Below are 19657 nucleotides of genomic sequence, written 5' to 3'. Positions count from 1 at the left end.
CTATTTTTTATTAATTCAAATTGACCTCTTTTTCATAATTAATTTGAGTTTTTTTTTATTTTCTCTTGTACTAATTATTAATCTCTTGATATGAGTGTAACGTGTTTATTTTTTTTATCAATTAGTGAGTACAGAATTATGAGCATCAAATAAATATTATGAAGAATATATTTAAATAGTAATTTTAAAAAACATAAGTTTCAAAAATGATTTTTTTAATTTAAAGGTTCTTGCGATATTCATCGACGTTTTTGCTATGTAAGATGATTAGGCTGAAACTACAATTTTTATTCTTTCTCAACTATATATTTTCAATAACACATAAAGTCAATGGAAGATGAATATATTATGTTAATACTATTAGATGGTTTATACAAGCTCAAATTTTAATATGAAAAGTTTTTTTTTTCTTAAAAGTTTCAGTGAAGAAGACATCAAATTCCAAAAAGAAAATAAAATTGAATTGTTTAGTTATATCTAATCACATAATATCTAAAAAAAATATTACTACATGCATATTTGATCGATTCATTTATAAAATAAATAAAATTAATAACCTGAGTTGTAACCCAAAATTAAAGCAACCGATCCTTTCATCTTACTTGAACGTTGTGTCACCCTGACCTCCAAATCCTAGATCAGCCTCTGATGACCACTTACACATTGATACATGAATACGATGGGATACGACCGCGCATAATGACTTTCCGTTGGTATGTAGTTAGATTTGTACAACATATTTATTAGCTCATCTCATTAAAAATTGAACTTATGTATAGCCCAAATAATCTAATGAGAAATTTTGTGTAAAAAGGTATCGATTTCCAAAATTTAAAGCTAAACCTAACCTAACTAAACCAAACCACACCAAATGTCAACTTTTAAAATCAGTTTGATTTGAATAGTGATTCGATTTTAATTGTTTAACCATACTCATAAACAATCTAGCCATAATAATTTTAAGTACTAAAATCTTATTAAAACCAAATAAAGTAATAAAAACTAAGAAAAAATTGAATAATTGATTTTGATCTGAACCTTTTTAATCCAAATAAATTGACATGAATCTTATCTGATTTATCGTATTGATCTTTTTTAATTCAATTATCACTCCTAATTAAAATGGATGAAATAATAATTACATAAACAATTGAAATTGCTATCTTATCATGTATATAGTCTGAATTATAGATATGTAGCATGAAAATGACTCGTTTGGCGTGTTTTTCAAGAAGCATAGGTCTATTGGAAGCAGTAGGTAAGGGGACAATGTATGGCTTCATTATTGACTTTATAATATGTGTCATTTACAGCCTTACTCTAGTTTGGATTATTTTTAGCACCATACCATCCTTAAAAAATACTGAAAATGCATAAGTATTTTTTAATATATGTCTAAAATTTTATAGCTATATTTATACTATGTTAAAAGTTTTATTATTTTTTTAAATTTATTTTATAAATAATTTTCTATCCTTTTTTGGCCTACATGATACTAGCTTGAAAAAAAATGTTAACACGTGCTGGCTGGCTCATAAAATAGTGCTATGTAGGCTGAAAAGGGGTAGAAAGTTATTTATAAAATAAGTTTAGGGGGTAATAGGATCTTAGTATAGTATAAGTGTATCTCTGAGATTTCGGACATAGGTTAGGGGAGTACTTGTGCATTTTCCCTTAAAAATACAATATATTACTCTATTTGTTCAACGATAACGATTAAGTTAAAAATAGACAAGTAAATAAGGACAATATTTTCTTTCACCACGTCAAGATGACACTTTACCGTTGAGTTATTATCTCTTTACTATCCCATCAAAAAATAGAACTGACTAATCCTAAATCAATGAAACACTTTCTGAAAGCAGAAATAGCAACGATTTAACCCATTATGACTAACACAAATTCTAGGTATTTATCATAAAACATGTTCATTTTATCTTGAATTTGTAAAAGCAATATTCATTATTTCTCAAAATATTTTCTACTCACTAATTAAACATGAGAAAATAAATTCAAAATTTATTTATTTTCAAAAAAAATATTTTTCATGAAAAACATTTTCCTTCGTAGGAAACACACCCTATGTGTAACCTTGAAGCATCACTATATACATACAGTCATTCAGATATGATTTTTAAAAAATATCTTAATTACAGGATCTACAGCTTTGAATTACTATGCATAGCAACAATTTTCAATATATACAAAATGAAACGATATTTTTTTTTACGATATAACATATCGCACTCGCTAAGATAATCTCGTATAGAATTGCTTAGATCCTTTTTTTTGTATTTGTATTTCACAATTTTAATTTGAAGTAATATTATGTATTTGATGTACTTGTACATTTTTGTGTTTATGTTTTATATTTTTTTATACTAACTCTTTTTGGTTGTTTATTTATTCCACTTAAGCAAGAAAGTAATTAAAGTAAGTTAATGTTGTTATAAACAATGCATAATTTCATTGTATCTATCTTTATACAGTTAATAAACTTATTTAAGATCTCTATCATTTTGCTGACTCACAAAATTGATATTATAATCATGATTCGACGATTCATTGATTATCTATTTAAATTAGCTCATATTTATAGGAAAAATATGATAATCATAAATAATTTAAATACATTTATTTAAGTTCTATCTCTAACCTTTTTTATAATTTCAAGTTCCATAAGCATAATAGTAAGCATATTAAGAGAACAAAACGCTACTAAAAATAATGAAAATTGAACAGAAGATCGACGTATAGGTTTTAAAATCGACTTTATTCAACAATTTTATTTATGAAAAAAGTCAATTAAAAATTGATGGACTTTAAGAAAATTGACGGATGTCCATCAGTTTTTTCCAACAAATATTATAAAAATAATTTTTTTTTATAAAATAAAATCCACGTTGTTCTTTAATTTAGTAGTCAACAATAGTAATAGCTAATTATTTTTTAATATAATCCTTTTCACATAATATAAACAATCTCTTCATGCTAAGCATGAGTATTTCTTTTCAAAAGTTAAAATTATATATATAAAAATTTATTGATCAAGTTTTACATTAAATCATTTCATATGCATGTACATGATTTCAGATCATATGTCAGAATACTTATTTGAAATTATGATATCATATCACATGTCAGAACACCTATAAATTAAAATTCTCTTAATATGTATGGCCGAGCTAGAGTGTGGCGAGGAGGTCGGCAAAATATATTTCGCATGGTATATATAATGATTTTTTAAAATTTTTTTTATGTCTACACGGATTTTGAATCTCGTGAACAAAAAATTACAGCTTGGCTAGTGGTTGAGGGGCTTCAAAATTTACCTTGAGTTTCTAGTTCAAATCTTAAGCATATATATTCTTATATTTAAAACCCTCTTTACGCCTTGTTTGGATGGTTGTTACATGTTTTATTGTATTATTAATGTGTATACAATGTTTAGTTTGATTGTTACTTAAATCTTATTGTATCGTATAGATTAAATTCACCCTTAGGTAAGGACAAAGAGTCCGATTTATTTGTGTAACTACTGATTTGATATAATCGTATCATCATCTTAATATTTTCTTCTTATTTTATCTTTATTTATTATTTAATAATCTTAGTTTATCCTTTACCTTACCTTTTAATAATCACTCATTCACTTCACCCTATTTATTTTCTTAGGCTTGTCATTCAAATAATTGATCCGTGACATTATGTAGCGATAGAGAAAGGTATACAATTTATTTAAAAATTATATTAACTAAATAATATAATAAAATATATTATAAAAAACTCATAACACTTATCCAGATATAACGATAATAAAAATCTTAAATCCGCCACGACAATAAGACGAAAGTGACCACCAAAAAGAAAAGAAAATGTCTATTAATCAACTAGTAATATAAATTATAAAATTACAACAACAAAAAAAGTGGAGTTAAGAACGTGTAACATGTGGATATGTCTATTGTTTTTTTTATTGTTTACTATTATTATTATTATTATCTTTATATCTTGCTAGCTATAGTAACTTTTGTGTTTTTGGCTATAAATAGAAGACTCATTTCCATTGGAATTTCACAACAAAAACTCATCATATCTTTTTATACTTTTTAATAGTTCTCTTATTCATCATCATCATCATGTTAGGTCAACTTGTGGGTGGATTAATTGGTGGCCATCATGACTCAAAGAAAGTTAAAGGAACTGTGGTGATGATGAAGAAAAATGCTCTAGATTTTACTGATCTTGCTGGCTCTTTAACTGATAAAATCTTTGAGGCACTTGGCCAAAAAGTTTCTTTTCAATTAATTAGTTCTGTTCAAAGTGATCCTGGTAAGTTTATAACCTCTCATCATGCACTATATATATATTTATCACTCATGCATTTGACGTACAGTGATAGAGCCAAGATTATTACTTAAAACGTTGATATCTATATCGTAAAAAGAGGTTCAATATCTATTATTTGTACATAAATAATAATTTTATCGAAGGAGGTTTAGCTGAACTATTTTTGTGTAACCTGACTCAGCCCTTGCTTATGTGAAGGTGTACAATACGATCAGAGATAAAGTTTAATTGGAAGGGAAATAAGGACAGACTTTTGAATGTTATGATCTTCTTGAATATGATATTTTATAATTAATTGTTTCTAAATATATAAAAAAAATATTAAGGTTTATATGATAGTAATATCATATTTTAGAATTAATTGTTAGGAATTATATCACGAATAATGATAGATGATGCATCAAGAGGTAATCCACGTAATAAGAGTGATGTTAATGTGAAAACATATATTCATTTATGTAATGTTTATTATATTTTTAAGTAGTAGTTAGGAATAATTTTTATGGGGTTTTCATAGAAAAAGACATGTCCACTACTAAAATTATTCATAAACAACTTTTTAGCTAGTATATTGTGAAGTATATCTTAATAACTCTATGTATTTTGATTATTATATTTTTATTTAATATCGTTAATTATTTTAAGTGTTAATTTTTTTTTGTAATAAATATTATCTATCTTTAGTTTCTATTTAATAAAAATAAATACAAAATGCAAAATTATGTCTATCAACTTAGGAGTTATTCGGTAACTGATTAGAGTTATGCAAGTATTAATAATTAAGAGATTAGTTATTAAGGATTTCATGCCGATATCTATTATGTATTATTTAGTTATTGTGTATTTCATTCGTTATTTATATTGCATAAAATAATATATAGATTATTTCATAGTTTGCATATGTATTAGTTACATTGCGGACCTACACTACTTGAATAGTGTCAATCGATACTTTTTCATTGAGAAATTATATATTATTTAAAACAGTTATTGAGTTTTACACCATTTTTACTTCTTGATATATAGATATTCCTTAATCAAAATTCTAATTTTGTTATTTATTAATTATATAGAAATTTCTAAATTACAAACCAAGCACATATTAATTTTATACATAGATAACTTGTGTCCTAACTAAATACCAAATATCATATTACTTATACAAAATTTAATACTTTTAACTCAACGCCAAATTACATACCAAGCGATCTTTTGGTGGTTTAATGACAGTTTTCACATTTTTTTTACATATATTTAGATCTAGTTTTATTTAAAATTTTGAAAACAAAAGAATTACACTATTTATATTAGACAAAAATAATAATACTGCACTTCAATATTGATCTCATTTTAAATATAAAATAGTATGTAGACGGGCACAAATGATTGGAAAGGACAAAATCTATCATTGAATAATTGTGACCCCACAAGATAAATAAATTGTTACATTAAGTTACCTAATCTAATTTTATAATCTAATTATCCTTTTCGTTTTAATTTATTTGTTATTTTTTTAAAAAAATTGAATCATATCATATGAAAAGTTAAATTTAAAAAATATGCATTTTTGAAATAACAGTAATTTATATATATATATATATAATATATATATAAAAGTAAGTAAATTAAAACGGAGAGTACCTATTATTACTAAAGATATATGGTGAATAGCATACACATATTATTGATACTGACAAATACTGATATTTGTCAAAGGTGTGTGACTACCATAATTAATTTGGCACTTAATATATTATTTACTCAATTTTATGTAAAATGTTCAATTGGGCATGAAATTTAAGTTTTTGAAACTTTTCAAACATATATATATATTTTTTTAAACTTACACCTTTATTGACCTTTTATTTTAGAGTATCAAATAAGTGAGATCCAACATCAATAAAGTCTTTTATCTTTACCAAACATGATAATTAAAATTTACATAAATAAAATAATCTCATATTTAAATTATTATTATAGTTGCTATTATCCTTATTTATCAACAATCAATTCATCTTGATGTCGCATTTCACAACCATAACTAATGGATTTTTCGGTAATAATATAATTATCGTTATTTAGTAACAATAATATAATATAAAGTAAGTATTTATAATCAATCTTCTCTCTCTAAAGGTTTTATTGACCCTAGATACAATAACGTTTTTCGAATTATATATGTTAAGAAAATATTTTTCATATTAAATTTTGAATAATTTTTAACTAAATTTCTGACTTGGCCACTGTTCGGCAGCAAATGGTTTACAAGGGAAACACAGCAATCCAGCTTATTTGGAGAACTTTCTCCTTACTCTAACACCATTAGCAGCTGGTGAAACAGCCTTTGGTGTCACATTTGATTGGAATGAGGAATTTGGAGTTCCAGGTGCATTTGTCATAAAAAATATGCATATCAATGAGTTCTTTCTCAAGTCACTCACACTTGAAGATGTGCCTAATCATGGCAAGGTCCATTTTGTTTGCAATTCTTGGGTTTATCCTTCTTTTAGATACAAATCAGATAGAATTTTCTTTGCAAATCAGGTATGATTTACTTTTTCAAACTACTAACTGGTCGTTTCGTAGCTGGTTTGGAGGTAACTTATGCAGCATAAATAGTGTCATGTAATGAGTTATGCTGGTATTAATTAAACTAATATTGCATTAGTACTGTCACACTTTGGTAGGTATTTAGGGGGTAACACTACTAAAAATAAAAATAATTATTTCCTCATCGGGAATCAGTGAGGAATTTGTGCTATATAACAGGATTTTCCTATTCATTTTTCAACGAATCAACTGATCACTCGGGAAGTTTTCTAATTTTTTCCATATGAAACAATTACTATATATTTGTTTCGTCACCAATTTAATCAAAATACTTGTGGGAATAACTACTGAACATTTTTCGGTCGGAATATAGTGATTTTTTTGATAGTGCAAGTTATTCATATATGAAATTGATATGATGTTTGGTTTATTTAATTAAAATAAGCATAACTAATACTACATATATATGTTATATATGAGAAAATATATGTATTATATACATGAATATAATGACTAAACTATACATAACCAATCCATACATAAATTTCCCTCATACAGTATATGACTAATACATGCATGACTCTAACCAGCTACGAAACGACCCTTGAGCATGTAAACAAAGGCAAGTGTTCAAACTGCAATGTTTTGATTGTTTATGCAGCCATATCTCCCAAGTGAAACACCAGAGCTTTTGCGAAAATACAGAGAAAATGAATTGCTAACATTAAGAGGAGATGGAACTGGAAAGCGCGAGGCGTGGGATAGGATTTATGACTATGATGTCTACAATGACTTAGGTAATCCTGATCAAGGTAAAGAAAATGTTAGAACTACCTTAGGAGGTTCTGCTGACTACCCGTATCCTCGGAGAGGAAGAACTGGTAGACCACCAACACGAACAGGTTAGTTAGACGTTCACATTTATCAGTCCATTCAACGCGTTTAGTTTCATTGAAAGCTAACTTTCTGATCAGTTACATTGTTTTTTTGCTTTGTATAGATCCTAAAAGTGAAAGCAGGATTCCACTTATTCTGAGCTTAGACATCTATGTACCGAGAGACGAGCGTTTTGGTCACTTGAAGATGTCAGACTTCCTAACATATGCATTGAAATCCATTGTTCAATTCATCCTCCCTGAATTACATGCCTTGTTTGATGGTACCCCTAACGAGTTCGATAGTTTTGAGGATGTACTTAGACTATATGAAGGAGGGATCAAACTTCCTCAAGGACCTTTATTTAAAGCTCTTACTGATGCTATTCCTCTAGAGATGATAAGAGAACTCCTTCGAACAGACGGTGAAGGAATATTGAGATTTCCAACTCCTCTAGTGATAAAAGGTACAATTTTTTACATCTAATCTAACTAATGATCACTCACTTTTATGTGTTTGTATGATTTAAGTATCGATTGTGCAGATAGTAAAACCGCGTGGAGGACTGATGAAGAATTTGCAAGAGAAATGCTAGCTGGAGTTAATCCTGTTATAATTAGTAGACTTGAAGTAAGTTAGTTTCTTCGCGACTAGGAAATAGGGGACTAAAACTTTGAATATGTCGCGACTAGTAAGTTTTCTTGTTAGATAAAGAGTATTGATGTTTTGTTTCTTGTTTAATTTGCAAGGAATTTCCTCCAAAAAGCAAGCTAGATCCCGAACTATATGGAAATCAAAACAGTACAATTACTGCAGAACACATAGAGGATAAGCTGGATGGACTAACGATTGATGAGGTAAGATATATATTTACTCGAAATTCCATACTAGTTTGTATGATTACGATAAGGATTTTAACATGTTATTTGACAGGCGATCAACAGTAATAAACTTTTCATATTGAACCATCATGATGTTCTTATACCATATTTGAGGAGGATAAACACTACAACAACGAAAACATATGCCTCGAGAACTTTGCTATTCTTGCAAGATAATGGATCTTTGAAGCCACTAGCAATTGAATTGAGTTTGCCACATCCAGATGGAGATCAATTTGGTGTTACTAGTAAAGTGTATACTCCAAGTGATCAAGGTGTTGAGAGCTCTATCTGGCAATTGGCTAAAGCTTATGTTGCGGTGAATGACTCTGGTGTTCATCAACTGATTAGTCATTGGTAATTCCCTTTATGTCGAAAGACTTGTATAGTGATTCATGATACACAATAATAACTAACTCGAAGGGGAACTTTGAAGTAACTGGTAAAGTTGTAATGAGTTCATAAGGTTGTGTACAATAGATCCTTGTGATTCAGCCCTTCTTTAAACCCTGCACCAACACATGCCTTGTAGTATTAATCTAATACGTTTGATCATCTTCGCAGGTTGAATACACATGCTGTGATCGAGCCATTTGTGATTGCAACAAACAGGCAACTAAGTGTGCTTCACCCTATTCATAAGCTTCTATATCCTCATTTCCGAGACACAATGAATATTAATGCTTTGGCAAGACAGATCCTAATCAATGCTGGTGGAGTTCTTGAGAGTACAGTTTTCCCTTCCAAATTTGCCATGGAAATGTCAGCTGTCGTTTACAAAGATTGGGTCTTCCCTGATCAAGCCCTTCCGGCTGATCTTGTTAAGAGGTACAACGTCAAAACTAACGTTATATGAAAACATTAGGATGCTCACATTATATGACCAATTCAATTTCAGGGGAGTAGCAGTTGAGGACTCGAGTTCTCCTCATGGTGTTCGTTTACTGATAGATGACTATCCATATGCTGTTGATGGCTTAGAAATCTGGTCTGCAATCAAAAGTTGGGTGACAGATTACTGCAGTTTCTACTACGGATCGAATGAAGAGATTTTGAAAGACAATGAACTACAAGCGTGGTGGAAGGAAGTCCGAGAAGTGGGACATGGTGACAAGAAAAATGAACCATGGTGGCCTGAAATGGAAACACCACAAGAGCTAATCGATTCGTGTACAACCATCATATGGATAGCTTCTGCACTTCATGCAGCAGTTAATTTCGGGCAATATCCTTATGCAGGTTACCTCCCAAATCGTCCCACAGTAAGTCGAAAATTCATGCCTGAACCAGGTACTCCTGAATACGAAGAGCTAAAGAAAAACCCCGATAAGGCATTCTTGAAAACAATCACAGCTCAGTTACAAACATTGCTTGGTGTTTCCCTCATAGAGATATTGTCAAGGCATACCACAGATGAGATATACCTCGGACAACGAGAGTCTCCTGAATGGACAAAGGACAAAGAACCACTCACTGCTTTCGAAAGATTTGGAAAGAAGTTAACAGACATTGAAAAACAGATTATGCAGAGGAATGGTAACAACATATTGACAAACAGAACAGGCCCCGTTAACGCTCCGTATACGTTGCTGTTCCCAACAAGTGAAGGTGGACTTACAGGCAAAGGAATTCCAAACAGTGTGTCAATATAGAAGAGTTTGAGTACACATGAAAATGAAGAAAGCTGGAGTTTGAATGAATCTTCAAATAAAATTGATCATTTCTGTATGTTTGATTCTCCTAAGTTTACTGTATTTTCATTTCAACCTTACTTGTTATGTAATTCTCAGTATGTTGTGAGAATAATAAAACTAATTCCAGCTGAAAAGTTCCAATATATTTTGCAATTAGTCAAGTTTCCAATATATTTTGGTCAAGCACAAACTCTTGAGTATTGATAAAAGTGTTTTTCAAATTTATTAATCAAACTCAAATAATGCTCTTCAACTTGCTTGGGATTTCTCCTTGAGGAATTAAAATAATAAATAAATCAATATTTAGAAATTAAAACAATCAATAAATCAATATTTAAAAGGAAAACTTACATAAATATATTATAATAAAAAAATATTTACAATTTATAGCAATATCATTTTCTTTTTACTTGACCATTTTTAATTCATTTATAATACAAGTTTAATATATATCACAAAGAACAATTTATTATTCACATATAATACAAGTTTTAATGATGAATAATACATTTATCACACATTTTAATACACTTATAATACAATGTGACAATTTTTTATCAAATAACACATAATATATTTCAAAAACAATTATAATTCAAAAATATTGCATACATAATTCACTTTTAGTACATATTACAGATTTATCACAATATTTCTATAAATGGTAATAAATAAAAAATATCTCTAAATTTAGTAATTATTTTTTAAAATATATTAATTCATGTAATTTTTCCTATTTAAAAATAATCAGTATAAAGAATAGTATTTTATAAAGAAAAATGAAATTTATATAACAATCGTATTTTTTTTAAGAGTTTTGGTTCTTGATATCCTTTTTTCTTATATAATTTATTTTACTTCAAAAAAAAAGATTACAATTTGAACATAAATATAGTACATATTTACAAAATAGGAGGTATTTTGAGGAATGGCACTTTAAAATAAGCGTTTTACTCGCTACGTTTTAAAAAGAATGTCTCTATTTCTTTTTTTAGTCTGTTTAAAAAAGATGATCTCTTTTCTTTTTTGGCAAACTTTAACTTTAACTTTCTACTTGATATGTTTAAGACCACAACATTAAAGTGTATTTTGATACATTTGACATAACTTTAACTTTGAACTACAAGGTTAAAAAATCTTCTTTCTTTTCTTAAATTCATTCCAAGTCAAACTAGACCATCATTTTGAAACGGCTGGAGTAAATATTTTGTACTTCTAAACCGCAACAACAAAAATATTACTCCCTCTATCTAAAAAAGAATGACCTTTTTTTTTTGGTAACATTTTAAAATCAGCTTTCCATATGACATGTTTAAGGCCATAAGATCAAATAATTTTGTACATTTAACTTAACTTTAATTTAGCACCACAAAATATAAAAATCTTCTTTATATTCTTAAATTCTGTATCAAGTCTTCTTTATACAAAAGTCATTCTTTAAGAAACGGAGGGAGTACTATATTGGATAAAAACTAATTTAAGTGTAAATTTAAAGTTTATTAAAAAATATTCTATAATAATTTGAAAACTATTTTAAATATATTTGAACTTTCATTTATCAGTTCATTCTCTCTCCGGTGAAGATCGGAGGTTTCGCCGGCGCCGGATTTTTTCTATTTCAGACTTCGAACTTCAAGTATGTATCCCTCTCTCTCACGCACACACAGAGATTGTGATTTTCAATTGAACGGAATGGTTATAAAGGGGACATTAAGTAGTTAGGGATTGAAATGGAGAAAAATTGTTATGGAGGATTCATGTAGCTTATAATAACTAGTTTGCCGTCCGATCCCTTTGACAAATTGCTCATCTTTACTCATCCCTTTGCTCTAATTCCTTACATTTGAAGTTGGTAGATAGTAGAAGACGTTGTAGAGAGAGAAAAAAGGAAGCAAAATCCGATGATGGGAAGCGATTCAACATGGGTAGGAAGAAAACCCATGAGACGACTTGGTGGAATGTCTGATGCTCTCTCTATTGCTGCTGAATTGGGCTTTTCTGTTCCTCCTCCTCCTTCTCAGGTTCACCTTTTTTTACTGCCCAACTGGGTCTTGTATTGCTGATTTTCTTGGTGGGATTCACCTTTAGAATTTTGTAGTTTGATTGTTTTGATAATTGTAATTGAAGACTTGTTGCTGAATTCCCATTTTAATGTAGATCGATTTGATTGTGATGAACGGAAGTTTAATCTGCTTTTTTGGAAGTTAAATTTAGGCATTTAGGGTTTTATGAAGGTTAAATACAATGATTTTAAAAGGGCTTCAACTAAAAAAGAGATGCAACTGTATAATATTGCAGAGAAATGGGGGAATTTACATGGTTTAGCTTAAGATTCTAGAGAAGTTGTTGGTGGATGGGAATGTTTGCTTGTAGGCTAGACATGCAAATACAGGTTGTTACTTATACTCCCGTTACTCTTTTTTGGGCCTGCTTCGGACTATTTTCCCCTAAGCTAAGGGTCTATCGGAGACAACCTCTCTACCTTTGAGGGGTAAGCGTAAGGTCTTCGTACACTCTACCCTCCCAGGACTCCACTTTGTGGGACTATATTGGGTATGTTGTTCTTGTTGTTGCTAGACATGCTACTATGTTGATTTGTCGTGGTGTGCATATGCTGGCTCAGTCACTACCCATAACAAAAGGAAACAGAAAAAGAAGGAGAAAAGAGTTTAGCTGGTTTTTGCTGGGAATTGAAAAATTTGTGCTACTTAAAAAGAAAAAAATCAGTTTACGTGCTTTTTGGTACTGCAGTTTATCTATGCTTTCATGTTTATTGACCTTTCATCATTGTAGATTGCTTTCCTTTTCCCAACTTTTTTGTTTTCTCTATTGTTCTTACACCACGGGGATAACCCAAAGTTTGTGCATGTGTATTCGAATGGCTTTCAATATGTCCTTGCTTCTCTCTTTGTTCATCTCTATTTTTACTGCTCTTTGTTTTCTCTCATACTTTGAGATTTATTTGTATTTATTGACTGGAATTCAACAACATTCCCTTTGTTTAGGAGGAGATCCAAAACTTATCCACCACCACTGGCGAAAATGGTGATGATTTGATCAGGGTCTTGAAGGAACTTACTGCTGTTCAAAGGAAGATTGCAGATTTACAAGTGGAACTTCAAGGTCGAAAGGTGATATTGTTGTTATTGTAATGATTCATCTATCTTCTTTTTAAGGTTTTACATTTTACTTAAAATATCCAACACAATGTGGTGCTTTAAATCTAGTGAATGTGCTTCCTGCCAGCATGAATATATACATACCACTTTGACCTTTTTAGTTTGAACCTAATATACAAATGTTCTATCCATTTAGACAGGCATGGATACCATATCGTTCAAATTAATTTGAGAACTTCCTTAACTAGGTTTTCAACTTGTAATTGTGGTGAGCACGTAATTCCTATCAATGGAAATTAACCATAAAAAAAGAGAACATCCTACCGTTTCGCACAGTGTTAACAAAAGCTCACAGCATATACAATTATTTGGTTGTGTATTAATTAATACTTGTTAGATCGTTTTCTATTTCGTGTGTGTATTCAAGTGCATAAATAGCTTGCGCACTATAGTTAGAGACTAGCTTACATTGTGTTGGCAGCTTAGTTTAATAGTTTTGGTAATTTGGTCAAAATGGGTGACCACTAATGCAATGAGCTTTCTAAATCTAAAATTTTTACTCGTTTCATCTTGGGAAAACATAAGTTCAGTATTATCACTTGTCTATGTCTAACTTAAATGCAGAATATTTAATTGAATTCTAGATTTGTTTTTAACCTGCATGAACATAATCTGGGGGAGGATCATTGCAGTTCAATCATTCAATCTCCCGACTCCCAGATGATGTACAACGTTAAGAAAAACCTAATATTTAACACTACAAGGCATCTTGATTTGATCGGGCACAGAGAGGATTTGCCACTTGCTTTGCTTTAAGTTCAACTCAAAACTGTATTTCTGTGGTTCTTCACCTTGTGCTCTTCTTAGTGGATTCCTAGAGTACTGCATGGGACACTATAAATTGAGTTTACAAGGACTGATAATTGTGATATTTTATTTTCATCACCTAGTTACCTGAAAATTTACTCTTTTAGACGGTATCCCGAACTAACATAGTACTGCGCTACAACTTTAGGAGGACAAAAATGTTGCTCATCTGACACACGTCAGTGAAATGGAAAAGAAGATTGAAACATTGCAAAGGATTACTACTATTTTGAAGGACGTTATTCAGAACAAGGTAATTGACCTAATCTAAATTTTAGCTTCTATTTTCTGCATTGTTTAAACATGATTTGTATAGATTTTCTTCATACTACAAATAAGAGTCGTATTTATGAAAAAATAATTTGGAATAATAAAACTTCGTTTCTGCAATGTCTAGCAAAGACTGAGAAAGAAGAATGATGTTGGTTTTCATATGTGTGTTTTTATTTGCGCACAGCCATATTCATGAAAGTATTACAGATGTGCTTCTTTGTGCACTCTTTCATTCTTGCATGGGGGAATCAGCGGTAGAGAGAGGATGTGCTTCTTTGTGCACGTGTCTTGCGTTCTTGTATGGGGGAGTCAATACATAGAGAGAGGCAAATAAAAAAAAAGAGGTAGCAGTGTCATGCCAAGGATTGGAGTTTTACTTAATCAAATAGGTCTATAAATGAATATCACAAACTGAGACTGAAATCCTTAACATACCCACTAGGTTGAGTCATGAGCCTCTAAGATACTAAAAGTATGTTATTGATGCATTACCTTAAACTTAAAAGCTTAAAGCAATATATAAGATTGTGCTCCCGCCAAAGTGACTAATGAAAGTGAGTTGCGCTGAAGTCTAACCAATCCGATCATGCCTGGAGTGTAATCTGTAGTATCTGCATCCACAAAAATTGATGCAGGCCCTCACAGGCTAAGTCTCTCCCGATAGGATACCAGCAAGTCTCATTGACTATTTCCTCAGTGGCAGAGAACGAAACTTTTGGGTTAAAGGTACAAATAGCAAGAACAGGAAATATCACATATGTTGGAAACTGGCATATTCTTCTAAAGGTAGCTGATAACTAGAGACTGCATGCTCACAATATAGCTAGACATGAATGTACAAGTAATTTTGTAAGCAAATGATTTTTGGATGAAAAAGGATTTTAATGTTGTGACCCTATGTACGTTGAGATCTGGAACACACATGGGGGGTGTCGGCCTATCCCCTAAGTTGGCGCTTACGAGCATCGGTAGCTAACCCCTGACCCTCGTGGCTCTTATACAAGGGGAAGTTGACCATTTCTCCCTTCTAAGTCTAATAATGTGATCACACCAGTAGCTAAATTTGAACTGAGCTTAGACGTGACAATGCAATGCACGTGATGTGTAATGGTTCATGATTCCTGTACGCACATTATATTCTGAAAGCTGAGTATATAAATCACATAAGTCAAGAAAGATATCAAATAAGACATGTACAACTCGTATGTTCGTTCTTACTACTGAACAGTGGACTGAGAGCTGATTCCCCGGGATATTATCTACAGTATTTTATCGAACATGTAGGGTACACTGATGTTTCTAGAATTCTTATTAGTAAGCTAGCGAGCTTTAACTTGCCTCAAGCTTCGAGCTTACTCAACTTCTCATATTTTTCGCTCGATTCAGTGCTTGATTTCGTGTTTGCCCTGTTGTTCAGAGTCAATAATCAATACATGTCCAAAGGTTTAAATTTTGTTCCATATCTTAACCAAATTACATCCATGGAACCAGAATTTGTGTAACCCATGGTTTAAATAATCTACTAGTTTGTATAATTCAGTCCTTATACACATCAAAGAAAAAAAAAGGAAGATTCGAGTTTTTATTGTGTTAGTCCTCGTGTATTTTGGTCCTTGAGTTTTAATCATGATAAAAACTTTGTAGACCGTATTACAATGAAGTTTTAATTGTGTTAATCCCTAGATTCGTCTCTCGTGGAGTTCTTGAAATGGAACTTTGTAATGAATGTGTTAATCCTCGCGTTAGTTTGTGTTAAATGAGTTGAATTCACATGAGTTTGGATTCTTACCATGGATGTAAAGGGAAAGCACTAAGTCACTTTTATCCTCCCAAGCTCTCAAATATGTTGAAGAAAAAATAATATGTTTTCTTTCTCCTGGACGTGACTTTTAAATTATATTCTGAGCCTGGGGACTTGTTGTGTCTGCACAACGACAGCGCCATGCCAAACATGGAATCTTTTCCAGGTCTTGTGACGCATAACTAAAGCGCCACAAACTGCAATTATTCTATTTCAGTCCATGCAATGGTTGTGCAACGCATAACCCCTGTTCAGGTCCTGAGACATTTTATTTAGTTTGTTTTGAGTATTTTAAGCCACCTAATCGCTTCCACTAAGTCCAATATCATATCTTACACTCAATACACTCGAGTGGGTCCTAATTAGTTATATGACATTATGGGGCTTTACATGAATGTTCCTTGTAATGGGAGAACCTTCATGATTTTAAGATGGAGAATATTTTATTGAAATGCACGTACCTTGAGATGAGACCAGAATATTGGGTTAAGAAAGCTTGCATTGGCTTGCAGTTGTCCCTATGCAGCAGAGAGCACTGCCAATTATTTTTGGTGTAGTTAAGTAAATTTCATACAATTGCAGAATTACATGATGGAATCCTCTTATTTATTATTCATTTATTTATTTTGTAATTATGATTTCCTTCCTCATTTGCTTCATTTTGCCGCTGTGTTTAATTAAACCTCTTCCGTGGACTTTTAGGACCGCATAATTGCTCGCCTTCAACAACCATATTCGTTGGATTGCATTCCCGTTGAAGCTGAATATCAGGTTTGTTACTTGCCAACTGTAATATAAAATTAGTTTATCTTCCATGAATATCTAGAACTCTAGAGATAAATGCTTGTCCATATATAGGCTTAAGTCATCTGCAGCCCCTTAAAGTTGTCCGCATATTTCACTTGGACACCTCAACTATATATATATATATATATATAACTATTACCTATTGAACACCTGAACTGTTCAAAAAGTATACCTATTTAACACAAAATGTTGAGGTGGCAAAAAAAGTATTTTACACTTACTCTGAGCGCGTGAAATTTTTTAAATAATGTTTTATTTTTATTTTTTCCAAAAAAAACTTAATACTTTTGCTTCTTTGAGTGCCACTTGGCATTTAAATAATATAATTTTAAAAAATTATATATTTAAAACTAATACTAATTCTTAAAAGAAAAAAACAAAAAGCCCCCACCCAACCCCTGTAACTCGTCTTCTCCACGAAGACCAGTGCATCCAATTTTTTCTTACTTTTTTCTATTCTATTTCTTTTCGATATTATTAAAAAATAAAAAATGAACCTGCTAATTGAATTTGGAGGAAAGAAAGAAGAAAGAACATTGGATTGAAAAAAATTAGTCGATGACCTCCATTTCGGTTACCTTCGAATAAATATTACCATTCAAATTAAAATGTAAACCCATTAAAATTATCAAACATAATATCAGATTGATTCAATAAAATTAATTTAGCTCCTCTCAGTTTCTCTTTGTTATTGATCTCTAGATTGACAGAGTGTCTTTCTTTGTCACTCTTATATCAGTTTCTTTGAATATCTCTCTCACGTATTAAGAATAAAAAATAATTATGTATGCAATTAACAAAGAAATTGAATTTTGTCCTTTGAGAAAGAAATCTTGCTAGGAAGAAGATGAAGAAGAAAGGGGATGGGGTAGGGTTGGGCTTCTTATTTATTTTTATTTTATAAAAAAAATAGATGGAAAATTTATTTGAAATAATTTTCATTCTTTTTAACATAAATTTATTTTTCTATAATTGTTGGGCCTATCACCACATGTTATCTTTTAATTAGTCACTTTGCCACATCACAGCAAGTGCATTACACACACTTTATTTTTTTTACTTATTGTCGAAAAATGTCTAATAGGAACAAGTTTTGAATAAATAAAAGTGTTCAATAGGTACTGGTCCTAGTTGAGGTGTCTAAGTGAATTACGAGGACAACTTTAAGGAGTCGCATATGACATAATCCTTTGTTTTAATTATGGGACTACTCTGATATATAATGGCTAATGCTATATATTTCCACAACATTTTGGTAAAGATTATGTGTTAATATTTCCCCTTTATATCTGTTCTAGTTTTTTTGACAATAATGGCCCTAGTGAATTAACCACAAAATAATGCATGCATTCTGAGGAACTGAAAAATAAAATAGTGTTTTATGATATTCATCCAATACAAATATAGGGGTGTGTATGTGTACGTATATAAAAGATTTCAGTTAAGTTAACCTCCGTATAAAAACGAAAACTAATATATAGAAGATACATCAAACTTATTAGATCTATACGAAAATTAATATATACTCCCTTTGTTTAAAAAAGAATGATCCCCCTTTCCTTTTTAGTCCGTTTCAAAATGAATGACCTCTTTCTTTTTTTGATAACATTTTAATTTCAGCTTTCCATGTGACATGTTTAAAGCCACAAGATTAAAGGGCAATTTTGTACATTTGACGTAACTCTAATTTAAGACCATAAGATTCAAAAGTTTTTTTTATTTTCTTCAACTTCATGTCAAGTTAAACGATGCCACTCTTTTTAAAACAGAGGGAGTAGAAGATGAAATATATTCCTGATTTGAAGTGTATGAAATTTTATATTACATTGAACTTATTAGATTTCAAAACTAATTACTTATTATCATATCTCAGTCAAAAATGTGTTCTTTCTGCCCGCTAAAACATGCAAAATAGTTTTTAAAAAATAATACTCTCTCCGTTTCATTTTATGTGGCAATATTTGATCCGGAGTTTAAGAAATAATAAAGATTTTGAAATGTTTATCAAATTGCCCTTCAAAAAAGTAACTCAGTTTTCTCTCTCCTCATAAATGTATTAGAAAATTAAGTGGGACCAATAAAGAAAAAGGAGAAATTATACCTTTAAATACTTACCATATAAGGAAATGCGGCATTCTTTTTGGGACTGACAAAAAAAATGATGCCATATAAAATGGGACGAAGGGAGTAATAATTAAGCAAACATTCAATCCGATCTAATATATATATATATATATATATACCAACTTTTTTAAAAATAGAAATATATTATCTATATTTTGCACTAAATAAATGGATATTCAGATGATAGTACGGATATTCGAATTACCAATACTCATTTGTGTGTTTGTTATTTTTCATGAATTCTTTCTATGTGTACTAAGCTTATTTTGATTTTTTAATTTGTATTCTTACCTGACTATATATTATTGATGCGAT

General features: G+C 30.5%; 2 protein-coding genes across 2 annotated transcripts in view; both read left to right on the top strand.

Annotated features, from left to right (window-relative positions):
- The first annotated feature begins 4082 nt into the window (after window positions 1–4082).
- LOC107028818 (linoleate 9S-lipoxygenase A) lies at window positions 4083–10520 on the top strand. The gene is made up of 9 exons (XM_015230029.2): window positions 4083–4332; window positions 6605–6894; window positions 7562–7802; window positions 7901–8242; window positions 8321–8406; window positions 8526–8633; window positions 8710–9014; window positions 9222–9485; window positions 9556–10520. Exons 1-9 carry the CDS (start codon window positions 4140–4142, stop codon window positions 10307–10309), a joined length of 2583 nt encoding a protein of 860 aa, XP_015085515.1. The 5' UTR covers window positions 4083–4139; the 3' UTR covers window positions 10310–10520.
- Window positions 10521–11877: 1357 nt separating this feature from the next.
- Window positions 11878–19657, top strand: part of LOC107028991 (AUGMIN subunit 2) — a 22258-nt gene continuing 14478 nt past the window's right edge. Inside the window, exons 1-5 of the mRNA XM_015230259.2 lie at window positions 11878–11987; window positions 12201–12372; window positions 13357–13482; window positions 14486–14590; window positions 17114–17182. Coding sequence (XP_015085745.1) covers window positions 12253–12372; window positions 13357–13482; window positions 14486–14590; window positions 17114–17182 — 420 coding nt within the window. The 5' untranslated portion in view covers window positions 11878–11987; window positions 12201–12252. The remainder of the gene's footprint in view (window positions 11988–12200; window positions 12373–13356; window positions 13483–14485; window positions 14591–17113; window positions 17183–19657) is intronic.

Source organism: Solanum pennellii, chromosome 8 (assembly GCF_001406875.1).
Source record: "Solanum pennellii chromosome 8, SPENNV200".
Taxonomy (NCBI): Eukaryota; Viridiplantae; Streptophyta; class Magnoliopsida; order Solanales; family Solanaceae; genus Solanum; species Solanum pennellii.
This window is presented reverse-complemented; position numbering and strand designations above follow the sequence as displayed.